Here is a 25,764-nt window from a genome sequence, read left to right as displayed (position 1 = left end):
GTTAAATATTCTGTATGGAAGTATAAAGAAAAATGTAATAAATTACTTAAATCATAATGCAAATTAAATTAATCAGTATGGAAAAAATGGATGTTTTTTTTTATATTGCCTGTTCCAAGTATTGTTTTGTAGATATGAGGATATAATATGCAAATTAGAGTAATTAGTATACATAAATTTTGCTCAAAACATCATTGTTACTTAACAGAGCTATCTGTTTAACCAAATAGTTATTTAGATAATGTTAATAGTGATATTGATAACATGCTGTACTGGAAATTGATTTCACCCAAATGTGTGTCATATACAGATATCCATATCTGCCTGCAATTTATTTTAGTTAGTTAAATCCTACACCAGAAATATGGAAAACAACAAATTTTGGAAAGTTATATGCAAATAAGGGTACTTGATATGCAAGGATTTTGTTGAAGTGAATATTGAACAGAAAGTGTATTTTATGTAAAGGGGATGTGTTTTCAAACCAAATATGACTATATTTTAGAAACACATTTTACACAAATTATGTAATTTGTGGTGGAATCGAATGTACTCTGATCAGCAAAAATACTTTTTGATTTTTGTAATTTTAAATAAATTATGATGAAATCATAATGCCAACTTATTTTTTGATATAGTGTCAGGAATTTCTCTTGTAAACAGTGAGTTTGTGTTTTCAGACCAATCTGCCCTGTTATCTTGGAAGAATCAGTACATCTTTTGACCAAAAATGGCATGGATCTAATTTGCATATTAATAATAGGGGTCATTCCTTGAAGAATTCTTCATTTAGGTAATCAATCAATCTTTATTGAATAACAGCATGCCATAGCAAGCATGGTTGAAACCATACAAAAAATAACACAGAACTTATGTGATGGATACAAACTTAGGAACATCAATTTTCACAAATGTTCAGACCAATTATCTGTTGGTCCAGTAGTTTCTGAGTGTTTTTTTAATTACCAAAATCATACACATATGGTGATTTTGGGCAATTTCCAAATTAGCATAGTTAACATCTCCACCAAATACAAAAACTGTTGATCACACACACACACACACACACACACACTCTCTCTCTCTCTCTCTCTCTCTCTCTCTCTCTCTCTCTCTCTCTCTCTCTCTCTCTCTCAGCTCCCCCTTTCCCTCAATGACAGTTTAGTTGTTATTTTTTACGATTTTCACATGTAAAGTGCGACAGAACTTTCTGGTTTAATATTGCTAGAGATTTTGTACGGTAAATTTAATAATTCTTGACGGAAATGTCACGATATATTAGTATGTTGCAATTCCTCACACAAATATTTCAACTATGCTAGTCAACAAATATTGACCAATCAAACTATCCTCTCAGAACTATTTATACGTAAGAAGTAGCCTACGCATGTGCAATGGCGAGGTCAACTGAGGTCAAGCAGCAAACTTTCTCCTCTGACTTTCTCGTTGACATCGAAAATAACTTTAATGTGATACGCGTTAGCCACATTTTGTGTAACCTGGCACAGCCTTTCCAATATTTTTTCTAGTTTGAAAATGAGGAGATTTTTGTTGTGATAATAGCGCTAGCTGCACAATATGGTAAGTATTCTGTGTTTGGAATGGCATGCGAAATAATTACAATGTTGACGACATCTCGACGTTCACTTACAATTTTCATGTATAAAACGTTACATCGTGTGCATGTTTTTTTTTCTTCTCGAAAATCTCAACAAACTGCGTAGCAATATCACAAATATTATTATCTGTAAGTAATGATACGCTTTGACTGATGAAATACGCTGACTAAATAATACCGTTTTAGGAGGTACTGAATTTATTTAAATGTGCGACGTATGGCACTGCTAGCTTAGCTGCAGACGTCTTGACAGACCGGCCATCGATGGAATGCAATCTATTCGTGCTATGTGTAATTAAAATATGGGTCTCATATCTCATCATGTTATATAACCCAGTGATGTAAGTGTTCATACTTGCTCCAATTTTCTTCTCTAATTCAATGAAATTGGAAAACGCCATATTATCATCACAACAACAACAACAACAGCAGCAACAACAACAACAACATATTATCTTACAGCATATGGAGAACATGGTATAGGACAGAATAGAATAGAATGGAATCTTTATTGCAGCCATTAAGAAAACTAAATTTCTTCATTGGATTTTCTGCAGTAAGTGTTTCCTGCTAAAACAAACTAGCAAATATATAAATACAAAGGTATAGTAAATACAAAGACAAAATGTCACAATGCAGCACTCATAAATTATCAAGCGAATGAGTTATTATTTAATTTAGAACCTAGTCAGCACAGAAAGTGAATCAAGGTAAAAGTTGATTTAGATTATCAGCAATTTAAAAATGTACAAGGGACAAGGAAATGACAGTGAAGCCATAATACACAGATGTTTAGTAAATCTCAGGTTTTGTATATAATTGTTCAGCCATTTGGAATATTTTTCTTATAGATAGGGTGCATGCTATAAACTATAATTATATGTTGTGCGTGTGTGCATGCGTGTGTGTGTGTGTGTGTGTATGTGTGTAGTAGTAGTAGTAGTAGTAGTAGTAGTAGTAGTAGTAGTAGTAGTAGTAGAAGAGTCTAGGTCATTTTGTCCAATTACTACTCCTTACATTGTGATGTCACAGCATGGTTTAAATTTAAGATTTATTTATAGAGTTTGTGTGATATTTGAGGTCTAGCTTTACATATTCGTTTTCATCATAGTTGATGAGTTGAAAATAAAAGTTTACGTACTTGTTTCCCCATAAGAAAATCATCCTTGATTTCAATCTATATTTCCGAATTACAGTTATGTTGCCAAGTCTGTGACTATTATCAGAGGAGAATACACAGAAGAATATAAACAAGGAGCCATGCTGAAGAAGCTGGTAGATTTGTGCCTTGACTGCATTGGTAAGAATCTTCATGTGATAACAAACATACACAATGACTTACCAACCAAGTTAAAAGAGGTACTCATAGAAAGACTTGGTTTCCATGATAAATTTACACCTGAATATTTACCACACATAGCAGAACAATTATTTTGTGCTGCACTGAAGAAGATCAATTTCTATGAGTGTACTCAGATTGATGATGCAGTCCTACTGAAGCTAGCAGATTGCAAATGTCAGCTGCAGTCATTGTCAATTGATGGATGTCTAAATGTCACTGAGCATGGTCTGCAATCTCTACTGCAGTATCAGACACAACTCCATACACTAGAGTTAATTTCTCTTCCTGAGGTTACAGGCTCCTGTCTGAAGGATCTCCACTCATCAGAATTCCAGCATTTAATCTTCCAGGAGCAATATGGTACTCGACCAGGCATTGACAATGAAGCCTTGTGTTCTTTCATTGACAATAATAAGTCTCTGTTCTTTGTTTGCATTCACAAAGTATCATCATCAAAGCCACTAACCAAAAATCAGATTTCAAAGATTATATCTAGCCTTGGGGAAAGACTAATCTATTTCTACACAACAGGCAATGTTGGGATCTCAGATAGAAATTTAGCAGAGCTGGCTGAAAAATGCCCAAATCTAAGAACTTTGAAGATCAGGAAATTAGATGAATATTCATGGAGCAATGTGAGTGAGAATGGTTTGAGAAATCTGTTCAATGGTTGTAAGCATTTATCAGATCTTAATTTGAGTTATTATAATGAATTATTTCGTATTCAACATGGCAGTTGTGCTTTTCCTGCACTTCCAAAGTCCTTAATCACCCTCACTTTAGATGGCAGTTTATCTGGTGTTGATGAAGAAGTGCTGTATGAGACTTTGACACAACTTCCACTCTTGCAAAAGTTGGATGCAGATCTTGATGGCATCTCAGCTGAATTGATTGACAGGATTTTGGCAAAGAATGGACACCAGTTTAAGGATCTCAGGTTGATGTGTTCATCTGCCATATGCACTACTATGCACTCAGTCATGGCTTCAGTTGTCAAATACTGTATTAATTTGAATAGTTTAACAGTGTACACCTGTGAACACATGGATGGCAGAGTATTGTATCCATTACTGCAGGATGAGACCAGAGCGGCTAAACTGAAACATTTGAAGTTGTGGCCTCTTGGAAATTTAATGTATGATGTCCTTCTGGCAGTTGTAAATTCCTGCACAAATTTACAAACTCTGACTCTTTCAAACAATAACTTGGATGACGACTTTGTACTGGCACTTTCTCAAACCTGTCAGAACCTAAGCTGCTTGGATCTGAATGGTCACTGTCCAGGTGTTTCTGAAGATGCTTTATGCAAATTAGCAATGAACTGTCCACTGAGTCATGCTCGTTTTCCAAGAATGGTACACATCACAGATAAATTGGTAAAAACAATGGCTTATCATTGTCCATGCTTGGAGTTTGTGAGATTTTCTGGACAAGCTGGAATTTCTCATGCAACCATCAAAATGTTGAGAGTAAATTGCATCAAGAGAATCTACATAGCATACCATCCCAAGAATAGAGGAATTATAGAAGTAGCAAGGCCAAGGCCAAATGCAATGTAAACACGCTACGTCAGTTAGACAAAGCTGAACATATTATTATGTACAATAAATTATGGTAGATGAGTAGATCTAGTAGGGAGATGTGAACTTTACTTCTATATTGCATTTCATATATCATGCAAAAATTTCAACTATTCAGGCAACCAATATTGACCAATCAAACTAGACCTCTCAAAACTATGCGTAAGAAGTAAACTATGCATGTGCATGATGAGCGAGGTCATCTGAGGTCAAGCAGCAAACCTTCCTGTTGACATCGATATGGTAATATGTTAACTGCATGTTGTGTAATCTGGCACAGATGGTCCCAGTTTTTTTTTTATGTTTACTTTCTGAATTGGAAATAAGGAGTTATGTTATGATGATAGCCAAACAAATTATCATAAGTATTTGGCATGGCAAGCTGGATATGCTGAGAACATTCTACTTGATGTTTCATTCACCAAGAATTACACCGTACACTGTTACAACTTTAATACATGTATTAAATGTACATGTTGTCGGTATTGAAAATGTTTTCACGAAAATTGTTCATCTGAATATACCACTATGTCAATATCACAAATATTATCATTGTAAAATAATAGTACCCTTTACTGTCAAAATAAAATAATACCTTTTTAGGAAGTTAATGTTTATGTATGAAATTCATTTGCAATGTATGACATTGCTGCACACATCTATCTCATTCTCAGTGACCAACCAACTGACAATGGAATGCAGGCTATTTTTACTCTGTAAGATATATGTCTCATGATTATCTGACCATGTTATCAACACTGTATTTTAAATGAATGCTTTGAATTGCACTTAAAAAAAAGTATATGGTCATTGTGCTCCAGTTTTCTTCCCTAATTAGAAATCTACATCAACCAAATAGGTTATTGTTTATGAAATAAGAACTGAGTTGGAAAGTGAATCGAGGTAAAAGTACTGTGTACACAGCAATTTATATATTATATGTACTCTTGAAAAGGAAATGAAAGTGAATGAAGCCATCACACATGTCTTTAATAATAAGTTTTCTTAGTGTTAGTTTTGTTAGGACAACAAATGCATTTGTTTTTAGTGTCTTGTGTTTAGCTACAGTTGAAGAATGTAAGAATCGTACCAGTACAGAAACTGGGAAAAGTTTTAGCAGTCTTCACAATGTTGACCCAGTGTGATCGCGAGTGATTGAAGACTTGTGGCATTATGTTGTTTGTTGTTTTTTAAATTAATGTGCCATCACTGACACAGCAGTTATTTTTGACCAACCAAAGTGTAATGTTCCCCTATCCCTTACTGTATCATGATGACTCACAAGAAAACATGTAGCTTTCAGCACTTTGACTCACACAGCAACAACTTTTCTCTTTTAGTAGAGGATATACTTCACATGTATGTATATATTAAAGTTATATATATATATAATATGTCACAAGATGTTGACATGGTCAGTACAGTTTACATATTTACCTAGTCATCAAGTTGATCTAGGGTTGAGGAGGTTTACCTTTTATGTAAATCATTGAGTTGTTTATGTTAAATGTCAATCAGTTAGTAGGGAATTAGCATGTTAGACTAAGAGATGGCTGATTTTTGTGGTAAACAAGTCTACTATGTAATGAACAATGTAAACAGTCCATGGACAATGATCAGGATAATCCCGTCAGAGAGGAATCTGAGACTAGGCTGTCGCTGATCAGCTTACTGGAGAAATTCTGAACTCTATTCCACGATTGCAAGCTCGACATCATACATTGACTGAATTGTGTGTGAAACAGAACTTTGATGTGTGTGAACAGTCATCAACGTCATGTACGATTTATGTGTTAATTGTGTTATCTACAGCCTACAGGCAGTACTAAGTCTGCACTTCTACACAAGACAAAGAGACATACTTTTCTGTCAAACTGTGTGAGTAATTTAATTATTTGCCACAACCAGCCATGGCCATCGGTAGTTTTTAAAGTGTGGAATCTAGATTCTTAGATTTAATAATAGTTTTAGTACAAGCATGCAGTTTTACTGCACAAAGTGTTGTATTTTTATTTTATTTGGTAATAAGACCAGTTTGAGTTATAAACCTGTAACCTGTTGTGTGTGCATTCTTTCCTATTTCTCCATTCCTTATGGTCCCTACCCCATCCTGTAGTTCACAATAATTTGACTCCATCATAGTTGAAGAGTTGGAACAAGGCATGCAGTTTGCATGATTCATATTAAAGAATATCATCCTGGATTTTAATCATTTATGTTTCCTTATTGCAGTTATGGTGTCAAGTCTGTGATTATTATCAGAGAAGAATATACAAAGTAAACAAGCCATGCTGAAGAAGCTGGTAGATTTGTGCCTTGACTGCATTGGTAAGAATCTTCATGTGATAACAAACATACACAATGACTTACCAACCAAGTTAAAAGAGGTACTCATAGAAAGACTTGGTTTCCATGATAAATTTACACCTGAATATTTACCACACATAGCAGAACAATTATTTTGTGCTGCACTGAAGAAGATCAATTTCTATGAGTGTACTCAGATTGATGATGCAGTCCTACTGAAGCTAGCAGACTGCAAATGTCAGCTGCAGTCATTGTCAATTGATGGATGTCTAAATGTCACTGATCATGGTCTGCAATCTCTACTGCAGTATCAGACACAGCTCCAGACATTAGAGTTGGTTTTTCTACCTGAGGTTACAGGCTCCTGTCTGAAGGATCTCCACTCATCAGAATTCCAGCATTTGATCTTCCAGGAACAACATTCAAAACCACCAGGCATTGACAATGAAGCCTTGTGTTCTTTCATTGACAATAATAAGTCTCTGTTCTTTGTTTGCATTCACAAAGTATCATCATCAAAGCCACTAACTGAAAATCAGATTTCAAAGATTATCTCTAGCCTTGGGGAGAGACTGTTTTATTTCTACACAACAGGCAATGTTGGGATCTCAGATAGAAATTTAGCAGAGCTGGCTGAAAAATGCCCAAATCTAAGAACTTTGAAGATCAGGAAATTAGATGAATATTCATGGAGCAATGTGAGTGAGAATGGTTTGAGAAATCTGTTCAATGGTTGTAAGCATTTATCAGATCTTAATTTAAGTTATTATAATGAGTTATTTCGTATTCAACATGGCAGTTGTGCTTTTCCTGCACTTCCAAAGTCCTTAATCACCCTCACTTTAGATGGGAGTTTATCTGGTGTTGATGAAGAAGTGCTGTATGAGACCTTGACACAACTTCCACTGCTACAGAAGTTGGATACAAATCTTGATGGCATCTCAGCTGAATTGATTGACAGGATTTTGGCAAAGAATGGACGCCAGTTTAAGGATCTCAGGTTGATGTGTTCATCTGCCATATGCACTACTATGCACTCAGTCATGGCTTCAGTTGTCAAATACTGTATTAATTTGAATAGTTTAACAGTGTACACCTGTGAACACATGGATGGCAGAGTATTGTATCCATTACTGCAGGATGAGACCAGAGCGGCTAAACTGAAACATTTGAAGTTGTGGCCTCTTGGAAATTTAATGTATGATGTCCTTCTGGCAGTTGTAAATTCTTGCCTAAATTTACAGACTCTGACTCTTGCAAACCATAACTTGGATGACGACTTTGTACTGGCACTTTCTAAAAACTGTCAGAATTTAACTTGCCTGGATCTGAATGGTCAATGCCCAGATGTTTCTGAAGATGCTTTATGTAAATTAGCAATGAGATGTCCATTGAGTCGTGCTCGTTTTCCAAGAATGGTACACATCACAGATAAGTCTGTAAAAACAATGGCTTATCATTGTCCATGCTTAGAATTTATAAGGTTTTCTGGACGAGCCAGAATTTCTCCTGAAACCATCAAGATGTTGAGAGAAAATTGTATAAAGAGAGTGTACATAGCATACCATCCAAGAATAGAAGAGTAGAGAGACAGAGGAAGAGTGCAAAGAATGTCTAACATTGAACATAATGTGGTCGACCAAGTTAAACATTTTGACAAATGTACGCTGAAGGACTATACGCAATGATAGTAATCTTTTTATCTTAGTCAAAATAACTTCTGAAAGTTATTGATATGGTTGCCGGAAGCTAGGCAGTACATGGCCTTGTTATTTCAACTGTTGATACTGTCATGTAAACATTGACAGTGACTGAATGAGCCCTTGGTTGAAACATGTTTATTTCCGTAACTGTAAAAATGATTGCTAACTTCCAATGTTAAATGTTACCGGAGGATGACACAGGAGTACCCATGCATGGAAAACCTGCTTTGTTCCATAGGGTCAAACTATACGACACCCTTTTTAAATACAGACTTGATTATCAAGCCCTGCCAGCACTGGGTGGATTCCAACATGACTCCAGTGGTTAGAGGCATCAGTGCAAACTGCTGAGCAACTGACTATCTCATGGAGATCACAGCCATAGATATTATCTTACATGACCTTGTAGCACATTCAATATCAAGGTCAACATCAGAAAAAGAAAATACATGATAATGAAGAAAACAAGTCAAGTTTAAGAAAAGCTGGAGAATCATTCAATTATGTATATATACTGGTACTAGTATTTGCCATATTAAAGAACAAATCATATGATGTAGGGGGAAGCTTTCAAGGCCTACAAGGATTTATTTGATTTGAACTAAAATGACGTCACTAAAATTGCACCATCATGAATACTAGTATGTGTAAAAGTGCCAAATTTTATTCAGCAAAATAAAATCACTTTGAATTTGCCACACTGTAGGTTTTTGAACTTTTTTGTTAGAATGTGACTTCCCTTGAAAAAAGAAATACCATTACCATAGTTACAACACTGACAATACCAAAGTAATGGCAAACTGCAACGTGACATCTTTGCCATTGGGGATACTAACAAGGGTTTGACCAAACCGGCAATACCCAGGCCCAACTCTATAAAGAAAAGAAAATACACATTTGCAAACATCAGTAATCCCTGTAAATGTTGTAAGCGTGCAGAGCTCTGGCTAGAGTGTATGATTAGCCATTCAATTGTAGAGGTGGATATGTGTGTGTGTGTGTGTGTGGGGGGGGGGGGGGGGTTGAACACTAGTTTTGTGTTCATTTCCATGTGGCAAAAAGACAGAATGTAATATAATATTAAAATAACAGTCCTGGGTGATAATTTAGTTCTTGCATTCAATAATTATAATTAACGGCTCTGGACAAAGTATTGGAAAACTGCCAGTTATCAAAATAACGTACATACATAGATACCATTCAAATGTCATATAATAATAAGATTTTATTTCAATTTCATTTTCTCACATCACCAAACTCTTTCCTCGGAATAAACTACATTACATCACACTCAAGGCAAGTGGTCATTCTTTTTTTTTTACAGAAAATGGTTGAATTGTTTTATTGTTGGTATTCAGTATGACTGTAGATTATCAACAATGTGTGATATCAAAGTGTTACAGTCATTATATTCTTCAACTTCAAGATCCTTAGCTTGAGTCACATATAATTACATGATTCCCAGTGATTTTCTTTATTTGATTAAAGACTGGACTAAGACTGCAGTAGTTTTGCCGATGAGACTGAAATTTTTGTTGTCTAACATGGATAGCATTGACAAATGATAGACTGGAGGTGGTAATCTTTGCCATAAATATGACTGCACTTTTACTCAAAATACAAAATGTATGTCGTATTTCATTTCTTGTTCAAAATTTGTCTAAAAAGTAAAGTTATATTTATTCTTATTTATTATTGGCCCCTAAATTGTTGGTAAAAATGTTGTTTGCACCATCAGCAATGGAATTTACCTCAAAAGTTATTCAATCAATCCAACAATTCTCTGTTGTTGTTGTTGTTGTTGTTGTTGTTGTTCTTTCAAACAAAAGTGCATTTTTCACCCTTAAAACACTTCTGGATAATCTGGGCATAAGTACCCCCAAGGGTGTCAAAACTTCATTTTCAATGCAAAACTATAGTATTGTACTGGTATTTATGACCTTGTCTACACTTTGCAGGACCATTTCAAATTCATCTACTCCTTTCCTTTAATACATCATTTATAGATTATGTACTATTAAAGTTACACAAAGAAAATCACTGGGGAGTCAAATCTAAAACTTTTTTTTTCGTTTTTTTAAAATTGTTCATCTACCTCTACTAGGATAATAATAATGATAATGGCAACAAAAAGTACTGTGTATTCCGGCGATTAGAAGTACATTTAAGCAGCAAAACATAAACCCAGTCTAGTTTGACAGCATGACATTGACAATCATCACATAAAGGGTACAATATCTACATTGGGTCCAAAACTGAAAAAAGTTTGGACCAAGCCGTATTTGAGACATCAGATGACTCTGAAGCTAGAGCGGTTACAGCTTCACAAACATACATGGCACATGTGAATTTGAATTGAATAACCCATTGCATCTGTGCCGACAAAAATTGCAAATGCATGTGTATTAGACATTAAATGTGTATTATTTAAGTTATAACTTTTTACATAATAGCATTTGCCACAATCTTGTTAAAATGTCCATTTCATTTACATAAACAACAAAGTTATCATCATTTGTTCCTTCATTTCAGTCATTCTTAAATAAATTGACAATGTAAGATCCTGAGGGTTGTGAACAGGTAGACAACTAACAATATAGGACTAAGTTGTCTCAAGACCTTTCCATAAAGTGCACCCTCTAGTGGTATGTATGATGTGAGCATTGAAATCAATATAGTTTTGTGTTTATCACCAATTGCCAATGACATGGAGTACTGTATTCAATAATGTTCTTTTGAAGCATGCCGCAAACTGTGTCTTTACCCATATTGTTTCATCCAATCATAAAATTACTTTATTTTACACTGAGGGTGTGATTTAATGAAAAAGTCTGTTACTTCAGCTGGTTTTAGCATTGACTTATTGAGGAGATATTCATCAAGAAAATCCTTCATATACCTCCATTTTCCCCCTCTATTTTATAAGTCGACAGTCCCAAACTGAAAATGTAAGGGGTTGATTAGATGAAAGGATTAAGTTATCCCCCCACCATGCACCACACCTCAAATTGATCTGGAAGAATTTAACATAGAGAGTTCTGGGCATAAAAGTCCAGCAGGTCACAGGTCATAGGTCAGGGATATAAACTGACATTCTTCGGAATGTTGAAGCACTTCTTTAGACATATTAGTCTTTATACCTAACAGTTGTTGGGTTTCAGTCAACTTAAAATTGTTCACAGTTCAATTTGAAAAAGTGTTGTTGTTGTTGTTGTTGTTCACAACCCCCGGCATCAGTACTGCTTTAAATTACATTACACCACTAGTAAACAATAAAAAAACAAACACCTACATTCAAGTAAACTAAACATGTCTTCCAAGTTGACAATATTCCATGTGAAAAATGAAATCGTCTGTATAAAACGGAAGAAACATGCTTTGTCAGACTGGAAATACATATCTACAGAGCTAGCTAGCTTTATATATAGTACATGGCTACAAATAACACAAAAGATACAATCACTAGACAGTATATAGAAATATACAAAAAAAAATTAAATTCAACAAACATACATGACAAACAAGAAATACCAAAAATATCCACAAGTGTATTATTGAAAACGAAACCTTTTCATACAGGTTAAGTAAATCAATCATTTTAAACATTTTTTTTTTTTTTGGCTCTTTTTCATAGGAATTACCTAAGTTGGCACTATTTCAATTTTTTTTTCATTTCTAGGACACATCAAAAGCAGTAAGAGATGAAAAAAGAATTTGGCAATATGGAGCCCAGTTATCTAAATGAGTCAAGAGAAAAAAACATCTAGTCAGTGTTTTAAAAAGATTCAAACTTTTATATCAAATACAATTTCATTTAAAAATAAATATGTGAGATTTTCAATTCTCCCATTCTTTTTAATATTTCAATGTTTGTTCTTTTTCCCCCCATGAAATTGTAATATTTGGCATTAAGTGACTTTTTTTGAAATATTTATAATTATATATAAATGGAATTACGAGTTAAAAGCTATTCACAAGACTTCCTGAAGCTCATGAAGGATTCAGAAATTTTAGTCATTGCCACTTGGTGGGTTTTGAGTTAATATATAGATTCCATTTAATGCACAAATTAAAATACATTTCATATTATTTGCTTGATGTTCTTGCAGTATCTTCTGTAGAATATTGTAATTTTGCACTGAATTTTATTTATGTATTTATTTTTTTACCGTTTTCCTGGCACTTTCAGTAATATACCTTTACAAGTGTCTCCTTTATTATTTTTTTCTAACATTCATACTTCTAGCGATGAAAGTGACGGCAACCAAAGCTGCCATCATAACTGGTCTTTTTTTCTCAGCATTAAAACTAAATTCCCAATAAAATGAAATACCCTATAAAACCACAAGTATGTTTTGTTTGCACTTTTTTCTTCATAGTGTAAATTTTTGGAACTTTTTTTTAAGCCATACTCTAGAAATTGGTCATCTGCATTCTAGAAATGCAACTCAATACAGTACTGAAAATGTAACATTGCTGTGCCAAAGAGAGGGTTTTGATAGGTTACATGATCCAACTTGAGATACTATCTTTTAAAGTCTGCTTCCATAAAACTCATCTAGTATTACATTCATATCAACTCAAAATGTTGTTCCTTTATAATCTGGAATCATATTTCGTAGTAGTTCCAAACTCGGAGTGTACATAATTTACCCACTATATTTCAACCAAATCACTCAGCCTTCTTCAACTGTCACTGTTACTGTGACTGGGTGATGGAAATACTGGTACAGTGGTAGTAGTATACAAAACACTCCTGCTGTCAAATGACAAGTGTAGAGCGTTATAAAACAACAGTGAAAGAATGCCAAGTGATTTAGCTGAAATAATTAACCCAGTATTTCTGAGTTTGGTAATACTACAAAAATGTATTCGTATCAGTTTGTGCTTTGAAGTGAGAATTTAGAGTTGACAAGTTAAAATATCCTGATGCTAGCCAAAGTGTTTTGGGTGCACACAAAAAATGACTTCATCTCATCAACCATTTTAGTTTACATAACTACAATGCTACAGATTGCCTGGTGATAAGAATTAAGTTTCAGTAAGTAGAATAAATAAATAAATGTGTCAGTATTTCTTCTCAAGAAACAAAAAATAACACAGAAATATTTCGAGATCTGGACTATGACACTATGATATCATGTGCTTTCATTTTTTAGAACTGGCTTGCTACCAAATTCAGCAAATACAAGTCTGTTGTAAGGTGATGTTTGTGGACTGAGTTGCTTTCAGTGTCCAACAATAAATGCGTGTGTAGTGTGTGTGTGTGTGTGTGTGTTGTACAGTTATGTCAACGTGTGTGTGTGTGTGTGTGTGTGTGTGTTTATGGTATATGGTGCACAGATATGTTGACATTGTTTGTGGTTGTGTGTTTCTCTTCACTGTCAAGTTCTTGATCAGCAGATTATCTGTTCATTTGCCTTAACCATGATAAATACCTTCAGTCTCTTGGACTCTGACATAATAAGAAATCTGCTACCCTCGGAAGACACACATAAGAGAACATTGTAAAACAAAACAAAATTGCCACAGGAATTATTACCAACTGCAGCTTTGCATGATAGTACCTAGTTTAATATTGCTTTTCAATACACAAAGACAACAAGTTATTCATCTTATCTTGCTGAGATAATGCCGACAGTTAAAATAATCACCTGGTCACCTAGACACTTGCATTGAAGTATTAAAAATGAATGCATGTGATGTGTGTGATGATGTTAAGAAACTTTAAAATTTTCACACATTGGTACAAAATCTGCAGTCAGACATTTACAAAATACAATATCTATCCCAGTATGTGCCCCCCCCCCCCCCCCCGATGATTGTTTTACTGCAGTGATTATGTCCTTACTATGGCAGGCGCCCTCTATCAACACAGTAAGGCAGTGACATGGCCAAATGACAGCACACTCTAGCAGGTGAAGTGAGACAGAGAATCTCAAATGAACAGTTAATTGCGACAGTTCAATATTTCCTCCACCACTTCACTCTGCCACTAGATGGCACTATCTATTTAAAAGATAGATTTCAAAATGAGGTATGAACAACTGAACACTAGCCTGCATGTCAAGAAAAGTACGGCACAGTACAGTTTACATATATACATTGATTGTTGCTATGGTGACCAGTAGCAGAACAATGTAAAAGGAGTGTTTCAGGTATTCTTAGTAATAGGTGGACTTTTTTTCAGAGTGGAATAAAAAGATTAAAAAACCAATATCAGGTTAACAACAGCGTCAGTACATGTACATGAGTTGTAAAAAACACAAACCCATTTAAAATGAATAAAAATAAGCAGTACAATATAAATTTTGATTCAAATTTGCATATTGAAAATACAATAATACTGAGTAAATAGTAGATCACAGCATCTCTTCATTTACTCAAAAACTAAAACTTTAAACCCCAAAGTGTGAAATCTTTGGCTGATTTATATCCATTCCATCTGAAAAAATGGCTTTTTACAGGAGATATAAAGACTTAGAAAAGTGTGCCTTCTAAAGACAATAGAAACTAAAGAATAAACATTTATTGATTGGATGATAAACAGATGTTTGAAAGAGCTTAGCCAATCAACAATCTTGATGTAAAATTTTGGTGGTTTTTCATTGGCTAAAGGTATACAAATTAAAGGTTTCTATGTAAATTGTCCATTGTAAACCTCCAGTGTTGGGTGATAATTGAGTTACTGCATTTCTCTACATGTAATCCTTTGTTTGCTGCATCTTTGCTATCAATACACAAATCTGAACCTCTGAATCTCATCTGACGGTTGTTTGAAGTTTGTTCCCATTTCTGAAACAAAAAGCAATGCAGAAAGAAAGATGTACCATCATCACAGTATATCATTATGTAATGTCCAAAGTTTTGGTAGAAATTCCATGGAAACTGGTAATATTCGAATGCAGTCGAAATGTGATATTGGAGCTGATGATGTGACTTTGAGAGACACTATGAAAACTCATGACACGCGAGTTCAAGTGTAGCGTACTCAGGGGGTATTTGTATGAGTCTTGCAGTGTCCTCTGTGTTCGTATTTTCACGAACGTAATGAGTGAAAATGCAGCAGAAAACACCGCACGCACGTGTGCAAATACCCCAGAGTACCCACACTGGAACTCATGTGGTATGGGGGTTCTCTTATTATTACATATGTTTTATCTGAAACGGCAAATTTCCGTCAAAATCACGTGATTTTGTGTGTAGCGAACGATCACGTCCTCATTTGCATGTCATTTGCCTGCAGGTATGCAATAATGTTTTCGGTATTGCACTGCAGTGCAAATACCACTAGTAGTACATTTTGTATTTGCGCGCACCAGCGTAAGTACTCTGTGGTACATATGTAATAATGATGATACCTCCCAGCACACAAGAGTTTGGAACAAGATTTTAAAGGCTGTTTCATCAGAGAGGGAACACTGAATTTAAAAAGGTAAAATGGCGTGAAAGCAAAAGACAGTAATATGACAAGGAGTTAAGTACACATAGTTAAATGATACTGAAAGGTGTATAGTAACCGAGTACATGTAACTACTGTAACCTTCTTCTTTCCACTAACGAGTGAGGATCAATAATTCAATGTAGTAGGATAAAAAACTAAATTATTATAGTTAGGTCTAAGACCCCCCCCCCCCCCCCCCTTAACTAAATTGGCCAAAATTGAAAACTGCAAATCAATTTCAAATGTGTGGTAGTAGTAGTATGTAGTGCTATGAATACAAAATCAGTTAGTGAGGAAGAATAGCTCTTAGTGCCATGTATTTACTATGATGAAAATCCTTCCATTTCTCAATTTGACGACATTTTTTACAAATATTTTGTATTTAGTGATACAAAACTGACCTACTAAAAGTAAAATTGTTTCTGTAAGATGACAACTAAAACGGTTCAAACAACCCCCCCCCACCCCAAAAGTAAAAAGAATTTAGTTTTTTTAATCCTATATTGAACTATTGATCTTGCCCCCCCCCCCCCCCAATCAGAATTAGAAAACAAGTTTGAAAACGTAGATGAGTTTATGAATTGTGTTTATACCTGATTAGGATTGACATCACTGCAACCATGCAGTTTAATAACTCCACCAGAATTATGGTCCATCAGAGTCAAACACAGATCCTGATGTCGGATGGCCTTGTCTTTTGTCAAAGCAAATTCCTATGGTGGAAAAAAGTACAGATATGATTATTGTGAAATGAATGCCATCATGTTCACACATAAATTTATACATGTATAGACAAACTACCTCTAAAGATCAACATATCATCTGATTTATACATTGCTCATTGGTTTGAAGGCATAGATGTACGTGTCTCTAGGTACATATCTAATCAAGAATGACATGGACATGGTAAAGTCAACCAACACAGAAAATTATGGTACAAAATACAAATGAAATACATCATGTATCAAAAAAGTCATAAGGGAGAGACAGAGAGAGACAGAAACAGAGATAGAGACAGAGAGACAGACAGAGAGACAGAGAGAGAGAGAGAGACAGTGCGAGGAAGATACAGAGAGAAAGACAATTGGAAAGACAGAGAGGAGAGGCAAAGAGCCACAGAAACAGTAAGGCAGAACAGTTCATGTTCTACACTCTGTGGACAGAGTTCTAACTTCTATTTTCTGTGAAAAGCAGAATACATATTATAATTTCCATCATAGACATTATTATAATATATGGCAAGTGTTACATTACTCTTTTCATTACCTGGTTGCCGCCAGTGTTGTGGCATTCATAGACTCCTAGAGTGCCATCTGTGAAATGTCCCAGTGTATCCATACACATATGACCTTGCTGTAAAGCACCAAACGCAACGTCTTTTTTATCTGGCACCCTGTAAATAATGTGATAAATTTATGTCAATCCAAAAATCATCGCTATCCTTTAAGTAACGATTTAGGTTCACAGATTACATTAACATCAATCTGAAATCACTCCTGATACATTAAAGTATACCCTGTGAAAAAATCATGGATTTTTATGAGTATTCACTAGAAAAGTTAGAGTACAGCTCTTTGAACGTGTAGACTTCATGTATATATACATATGATAGAAGCAGAGAATATTTAAATATATCTGTGGATTTAACACACTTTTCCTACACTTTAGTAAAATCTGAGAAAATTGTTCTCAACCTTTTTTGGAAATTAGCTCTTTCTTTTCACTGGTATTGAGGTAAAGTTCATGTGAATTGCACCCTCTAGTGGCAGACTATTACAAAGATGTGAATGACTCAAAATACATCAAATGAAGATAGTTTGTCGCTAAAAGTTGGTGAAAAAAAATCAACATTAGCTACTTCTCTTGTCCCCCTACCTAATTTTACAAAATATACCATGTATTATTCATTTCTGGTTGTAAATAATCAAAAAAATGTGTTGAACAATATTGTTTGAGGGCGCTGTTGACTAAATATTGTACATATGTCTATTTGTTCATGCACTACCTCCAGAGCCAAAAACAGCATCTTTGATATTCTTTATCTTACATTTGTGGGGGTCAAATTTGATCAATTCTTTATTTTCCCCTGTAACATAAATAATCTCAGAGCTGACTACAAACCCTGATTCTTCAACAAGTCAGCAATGGTCTAGTTTTCTCACCTGAGTTCTGGATACACATTTTCAAGATACCAGCTAAACGGTTTACAATGCAAATGTTCCCGAAGCTCAACTCGACTTTGAATACTGTTGAGATCGAAAGAAAAAAAATGTATCAACACAACTGAATATACTATTGCCACCAGTGTCATTTTTGTCACAACTTAAAAGTGGCCATATGGATGAGAATTGGGCAGACCAAAACATAGACCATAAAAAAGGTGGATGGGGATGTGTCACCTTAAATAAGTCATTCTGTCATGAAAAATCCCTAAATGTGTACCCTTCTCACACAGGGCATTTATGGAGGTTACATAACAATTCATGGTTAACAAACTCAACATGACATAACTGCAAAGCACCACAAAAGCTGAAAACCCCTATCCATAGGTCCCTGCTTACCCTAAAAAGATTCTGAAATTTATCTGAGTACCCATGTTACTAAATGTGGAGAGACATAAAAATACGTAAACTGTGGTTGTTACACTATACACTCATTGTTAGCCAGTTTGAACTCATACTCATTAAATATTCAGAAACTATGATACTCCTAGACTTTCACTTCTCATGTTTCGCATGTTAAAAATATTCTACAAATCCGTCTGCTCAATATTACATTACACATCAAAGTGGAAATCACTATTAATGAATATTTCATTTGTTTTGAGATATCCGGATACATCTTACTTTCCAAATGGTACATTCTTCGCCGAAGGCACTGCTGCGTAGTAATATTTTTTGTATTCGTCCATCCATACTTCAGCAGCTCGTCTTGTGTTCCTGTGAAAAATGCAAGACACACGGAAATATTAAAAGTTGGAAAGAAATAAGCAATGGGCTAAAGCAAAACTGACATTAGTAAACTGTTAGTGAACTTCTCTACAGCTATAGTCTTGAACTACGTTCACTTCAATTCAGACACGTACAAACAAGATCATTGATTTGTCTAAACTACAGTCTACACATACATGTACAACCAAGATCATTGATTTGTCTAAAGTAGTCTACACATACACGTACAACCAAGATCATTGATTTGTCTAAAGTAGTCTACACAAACACGTACAACCAAGATCATTGATTTGTCTAAAGTAGTCTACACAAACACGTACAACCAAGATCATTGATTTGTCTAAAGTAGTCTACACAAACACGTACAACCAAGATCATTGATTTGTCTAAAGTAGTCTACACAAACACGTACAACCAAGATCATTGATTTGTCTAAAGTAGTCTACACAAACACGTACAACCAAGATCATTGATTTGTCTAAAGTAGTCTACACAAACACGTACAACCAAGATCATTGATTTGTCTAAAGTAGTCTACACAAACACGTACAACCAAGATCATTGATTTGTCTAAAGTAGTCTACACAAACACGTACAACCAAGATCATTGATTTGTCTAAAGTAGTCTACACAAACACGTACAACCAAGATCATTGATTTGTCTAAAGTAGTCTACACAAACACGTACAACCAAGATCATTGATTTGTCTAAAGTAGTCTACACAAACACGTACAACCAAGATCATTGATTTGTCTAAAGTAGTCTACACAAACACGTACAACCAAGATCATTGATTTGTCTAAAGTAGTCTACACAAACACGTACAACCAAGATCATTGATTTGTCTAAAGTAGTCTACACATACACGTACAACCAAGATCATTGATTTGTCTAAACTACAGTCTACACATACACGTACAACCAAGATCATTGATTTGTCTAAAGTAGTCTACACATACACGTACAACCAAGATCATTGATTTGTCTAAAGTAGTCTACACATACACGTACAACCAAGATCATTGATTTGTCTAAAGTACAGTCTACATGTACAACCAAGATCATTGATTTGTCTAAAGTAGTCTACACATACACGTACAACCAAGATCATTGATTTGTCTAAACTACAGTCTACATGTACAACCAAGATCATTGATTTGTCTAAACTACAGTCTACACAACATAAAATTTATAATTGAATAAGTTGTCAATTTTATGTTTTTTGGACTATGCCGATTAGTGGAAGCGTCATTGAAATTATTTGTAAACATTACATTTATCAAAATAAAAATAAATGTAACACTTTTACGCTTGGTTTTAATACATGGTAAAATTGAAATTTGAATTATGCCAAAATGTTTCTGGTATTGAAAGTGTTGTCTTGTAACCTGAGTTGATTAACATTTTTGTAAAACAATTTTGTAGTTAATCTCATGCAATTGTTACAGGCTCTGAAATAAGTGCCAAGTTCCCTATTAGAGAACTTGCAATCAAGACTGAGCATGCTCAGACACAAAGGACTGTAGGATTATCTGTAGTTATCATAACACCTAATCTGGAGCTATCGATGAAATAAACCTCCTACAAAGGTCAGGGTATCCATGACTACATTATTTGTGGTTACAAACAACATAACAATATTGTCTACAATACTGATTGATTCATATTTCCCAAGATGCAACATTCAGGCTATACAAGATGGCGGGTTTGCAAGTTCAGTATTGAGTGGAGTTTTCAAAAAGGAGTTGATTCAATTGTAATGTATGATGTTAGCAAACTGTACTTAGACACAAAAGTGATCTTGTTTGTAAAATGTATTTTAGACACAATAATAATCTTATCTGTAAGTCTTTCCATCTCATTTACAGCAAAGGCAAGCTATTTCTTTTAATGCTGACAAGTCAATTCCAATTCAGTATGAAATATCCGAGGATTATCATTCAAATTTAGTTTAAGCAATCTAATTGTTCCCTAAGTAACTAGAACTTTTATTCACAATTGATTTTATTATTTTTTTACTTATTTATGTTTCAGCCACTTCACTTCAAATTTGAATATGTTGTAAAACAAAGGGATACAATATGTCACCTTTGTGCCGGGTTTGAAAGAAATCAGATATTGAATGTCTGAGAAATGATGTATTATGGACAGACGGATGCGCACATGGACGAACAGGCTCACGGACAGAGTCCATTGTTTCTTTTTTTGGGCACTAACGAGAATATCCAATGTCTTGAATATTGTACAATTGTATTTGACTGTCAAGTGTAAGTGAGAAATCACTATTTTCAACCAAAAAAATGCAGGAGGTGAAAAATAATTTGAAAGCTGCAGAGAAATCATGCATATACTTACAGCAGAAACCGAATAGACTCAATATGTAATTTTAATACTAGCCTTAATACTTCCGTTGTAACTACATTGTAATAGGAGAAGATAACACCTGTGTGATGTATAAATGATGTCATGATAACACTTTCAACTATGTAACATTACGTTTCGCATTCCCAAAGGACACAGCTGATCACAGTATCAGATATCGCTCTAAGAAAGGATAAGCACCAAGGCAGCACGTTCACACTATTGGATGTGATATCAAATTTGACTAAAGGGTCCTTCAAATATAATCCACAAGTTGTTACCCGTAACAACTGAAATACATACTTCCCCCCCCCCCAAAAAAAAAAAAAAAGTGGTGAAAGATTTTAAAAGACTAAGTTGTGAATTTGTGATGAGTTTTGCCATAAACCGAACTGTAGACTATTGCATCAACAGAGGAATACTGATTATAAACTGAAAAGTGTTCAAAGTCTGCCACTGCGGCAGAACAGTTTAGATTAGGATTAAAACTTGGGAATGAAAAAGTTGTCTGGCAGAGTTATAGAAAAAAGTTGGTCTTGAAAAAAAGAATTATCCTATTGTACAGACATAGCTTCTTTAGAGGTATATCTGAGTCTACACAATGCACTAGAGATGGTCAAACTGAAAGGTCAGGATTTCATTCCCAGGTTCTTACATTAGTATTCTCTTATCATAGAGTCTTGACGATTATAGAAAATAGTTCTTTTGTTGCTGGCCAACTTTTTCTATAGCTCTGCTAGAAAACTGTCTTTCACACCTTAATCTGGGCTTTAAAATGTGTATGGAGAGTCTTGGCAACTCACATAATAGCTGAATACACATTGAGAGCTGTGCCACTTCTTAAGACATGATTCACCATGTGAAAGTAGGAATAAACTTACGTAATGTTTCTAGATTACAGCGGATTTCAAAATACCGTTTAGTGGCTGTTTAATACAACCATACAGAAATCAACAAGAAACTGCAAATCCTAGATTTTAATAGCAAGATGGCAATTTATTTAGTCTGAATGAAATAAACCATTTCAATGTACTTCAACAAGACACAGACATGCAAACACCAATGTTTTGACATCTGCTCTTGATGTCTGCATGGTGGCACGTCAGCTCATATCATTTAGGCAATATGTTGCAAAACACTGTATTCATTCAATCTTGCTATCTTTAAGTGTAGCATGTGCACATTTCTTATTGGTTTCTGCATGTTGCATCAAAGAGAGACGGTGAACAGTAACTTGAAATCCGCTGTAAAACAAAGTAACCATTACAACTACTCAAGTTAGAGACTTGATTCAACTTAGCTTATACACAATCTAACCATATTTTATAAGCTATTTTTCATTGTCATCAAACAATCACTGCATAGTTCTGACTTTCATGACAAAGATACTGCTTTTTTGAAGGCTTTCTGTAGTGTCTGACATCTTTACGATTTTAATACTTCAAGTTATGACACACCATTTATCGTAGCACACTTTCTGTTCACCTATACTCGTTAGAAACAAATAAAAGTCTTTTTTGTTTAACCCTTTACCTTGGTTCCTAGCAAATTTATGTAGTTTTACCCTGGAAACAGGTTGTCAGCCTTTCAGGGGTTTCAGGTAATCAGGTCCGTCTGCTCACATATCCCATCATGCTTTGCACCCAGACTTACAATCACATCTTTGCTCACGACGCAATTACACGAATCATACAGATTACATGTTTTATTAACAATCTTTTCACACCCTGCCAGACTTCTCACTTCCTTTGTATCAATCATATATCATTTCATTTCACATTTTTTCTATGTAATGTGATGAATTGCACATCTGCTCACACCTTCTGGGATCGTTTTCCTTAGATTACGTTCCCAATTCATGTTTTCAATTTCACCTTGTAGAATACAAAAGTTCGTCTTTCATTTCTCTTTGTAAAAACAACACCTCATGGGATCTATAGTGAAGTACTATCCTATTAATACAATTCTATTTTCCGACCTAAGGCAAAATACAAAATTAAAATATTGTGTTTCCGATCACCTAACAGTCCTGAGTTAAAGTCGCCAACCCAAAACACTTTTTAAATGTAAAATGGTAAAATTATGACAATTTACTTCTATTTCGCTGTACATTTTCTTGCCTAAGTATCTTTGGTTACTTTTTAAATCACACTCAGAGAGAAACGATGTCATTTCAGCCTATAACAGCACAGTCTGCATATTGTGTTTGTCTACTTCTGAATCGCATAATTGTCTTCATTTACTTCTTTTACACCTCATCAGCTGTTATGGAAGTATTGTGACCAACGAGTATCTTGTCTTTGGGTCAAAGTAATTTAACAAAAATAAAATGTAAACTAAAATAAAATCCCGACCTACCTACCCTATTTCTCAAATCTTGTTCTCAGAAACAATTTTTTTTCTATTTTTGCCTTTAGACTTTACCTCTACTGTTGGCATAGTCAGCACTACTCGGAGATTTCTGCACAAATGATTAAAGTTGGTTTTGATCTTCTGAACAGTAAGCTGCCTTACAATTTGCTTGCTTATTTTTACTCAAAATTTTGATGTTGTTTTCAGAGATTTTGTATAACACTGTTAGATTTCAAATTTCCAACTAAACACATGGACAAAAATTTTAGTTCAATGTCAAATTTTTGGTATCAGATATTTTGCATAGAAGTGTATTTTTTTAGTTCACAACTAACACAGCTATAATCCTTAAACTGTTTTGAAAACTTACACATTTTTTTTTTTAATTCTATGTCTGACATTCCGCATTCTTTTTTTCAGACATTTTGCTTAAAACTACTATTTCTCAGTTCAAACTAAACCTTCAGCTGTCTTGACAACTATCAAATTTCTCTAATATCACATATCTGATATTTTGGTCTGTATGATCCGACATGTCGTGCCAAATCATCAGAAGTCTAAGCATATCTTGCGGTCTAGTCTCATATTTTGCTTCCTTTTTCCTATTTTCAAAGATTTTTTGCATAAAAAGTGTCATTTTCTTAGCTTCCCAAAAAATAAACCCTTTAGCGGTTTCAAAAATTGCAGTAAAATGTTCATAATTTACATCTGACATTTTCTGCTTTCTTTTCAGTTAAGCTACTATATTTTCCTGTATAATCATGAAGGCAAGCAAGTGAAACAACTTTTAGTGATTCATTAGCGGAGTATAACAACTACCTGGCATTCATTAGCCCACTTTTAATAGCTACACGGTGAAACTTCAAAAGAAACAAAGCCATAGTGATTGGCCACGTTTCTACTTTCTATCTGTCTTGATGATACAATTTGGAGAGCTGAAAATACAGCAAGGAAGACTAATATCTGCAGAGATCAAAAGTTTGCTGTTAAATTGGCTGTTATTGGCAACATTGACATTTCAGAGCCTCGGCATAACACAGGTTTCTTGCTGCGCACACTAATGGAAGTCCTCAGGAAAATTTAAATTATCGGCAAACCTCAAATATTGGCAGACGTGAATACAGATTTTTTTCAAAAAAATAAAAATCAATCTTCTTCAAAGCTTAGTGTGGGTGGGCAATGTTTTTTGTTTCAGTGTTTGTCATAACACATCTCCCATAAATTTTACCCTAAACACTTCTATTACTAATGAATTTCACTAAATGCACTGACCCTTATGGCATGATATTTTCACTTTGAACTACTGTACTGGTAACCAATCACAAAGTAAAGCTAATGGGTTATAATTTGACTACACATGCACTGACTTGTTGTCTAGTTATGATAAGTTAACATTGGTTAGTGAGTTTTTGCTAAGTTTTGACAACCTTGATAACAGATAGGGGAAATCTGGTAAAACTATCAGGTTTTGATACATTGCACCATAATGTTTTGGGTGTGAGACTCGGTAAAAATGGTGGTGAACTCAATAGATTTGACAACCTTCCTAATAATAAAATAACTGATACTCTACTTGAAACCTGCACTAGCAGCAACAGGAATGAACCTTTTGTAATACTGTGTTTAATTGGTACAATAACTTATTCATAATATCGTATACTGTGAACAGTATTGAATAACCCGTGAATAAACATATTTTTGAAGCTGTATACACGATAAATCAAATCAAATTGATTTTTAGGTCTGCACCTAAAAATCAGTGTGATCTGAATTTCAGCCTGTGTCTGTACTGCTTATTGATAATACCGACTGATTAACATGTACAGTACTAATTATTGGTACTTTATAAGCATTTTCAGTTTCTACTAGTATATTGTGGTTGTCTGATCCCGAAATGATACTCCAGTTACAACTAGTACAGTTTGAACATGATGACAGATTCACACCTAGCTATCGCTCAAAATTTAAACTTGCCACTACACTACCGACAGATAACACTGACCACTAATTAACAGATGCAATGCCTTTTTGTAAGTAACTGACCAATTTCTAGTGAATATATCCCAGTTGTAGACTCTCTCACACTCAGTCCTCGGAGCTTCGCA

At 34.6% G+C, this 25,764-nt stretch overlaps 3 protein-coding genes across 4 annotated transcripts in view; 2 read left to right on the top strand and 1 right to left on the bottom strand.

Moving 5' to 3' along the window:
• The first annotated feature begins 1,431 nt into the window (after positions 1-1,431).
• LOC144453331 (uncharacterized) lies at positions 1,432-9,156 on the top strand. Of its 2 annotated transcripts, XM_078144597.1 has the most exons (4): positions 1,432-1,581; positions 2,081-2,174; positions 2,815-2,918; positions 6,773-9,156. In XM_078144597.1, the coding sequence occupies exon 4, from the start codon at positions 6,829-6,831 to the stop codon at positions 8,431-8,433; it is 1,605 nt and encodes a 534-aa protein (XP_078000723.1). In that variant the 5' UTR covers positions 1,432-1,581; positions 2,081-2,174; positions 2,815-2,918; positions 6,773-6,828; the 3' UTR covers positions 8,434-9,156. The 2 variants fall into 2 exon arrangements, with proteins under 2 accessions (XP_078000723.1, XP_078000722.1); XM_078144596.1 differs by lacking the exon at positions 2,081-2,174.
• LOC144453675 (uncharacterized) lies at positions 1,940-4,519 on the top strand. Its single transcript, XM_078145006.1, has 2 exons — positions 1,940-1,959; positions 2,815-4,519. The coding sequence occupies exons 1-2, from the start codon at positions 1,940-1,942 to the stop codon at positions 4,517-4,519; spliced, it is 1,725 nt and encodes a 574-aa protein (XP_078001132.1).
• A 5,720-nt stretch (positions 9,157-14,876) lies between the features above and the next one.
• LOC144448950 (polypeptide N-acetylgalactosaminyltransferase 2-like) overlaps positions 14,877-25,764 on the bottom strand; it is a 64,982-nt gene continuing 54,094 nt past the window's right edge. Inside the window, exons 10-14 of the mRNA XM_078139338.1 lie at positions 18,841-18,933; positions 18,157-18,240; positions 17,261-17,387; positions 16,588-16,707; positions 14,877-15,345 (exon numbers count right to left, since the gene is read on the bottom strand). Of these exons, the coding sequence (XP_077995464.1) occupies positions 15,178-15,345; positions 16,588-16,707; positions 17,261-17,387; positions 18,157-18,240; positions 18,841-18,933 (592 nt within the window). The 3' untranslated portion in view covers positions 14,877-15,177. The remainder of the gene's footprint in view (positions 15,346-16,587; positions 16,708-17,260; positions 17,388-18,156; positions 18,241-18,840; positions 18,934-25,764) is intronic.

This window comes from Glandiceps talaboti, chromosome 2 (genome assembly GCF_964340395.1).
Source record: "Glandiceps talaboti chromosome 2, keGlaTala1.1, whole genome shotgun sequence".
Taxonomy (NCBI): domain Eukaryota; kingdom Metazoa; phylum Hemichordata; class Enteropneusta; family Spengelidae; genus Glandiceps; species Glandiceps talaboti.
Note: the sequence above shows the minus strand (reverse complement) of the source record. Positions and strands in the feature narration are given on the sequence as shown.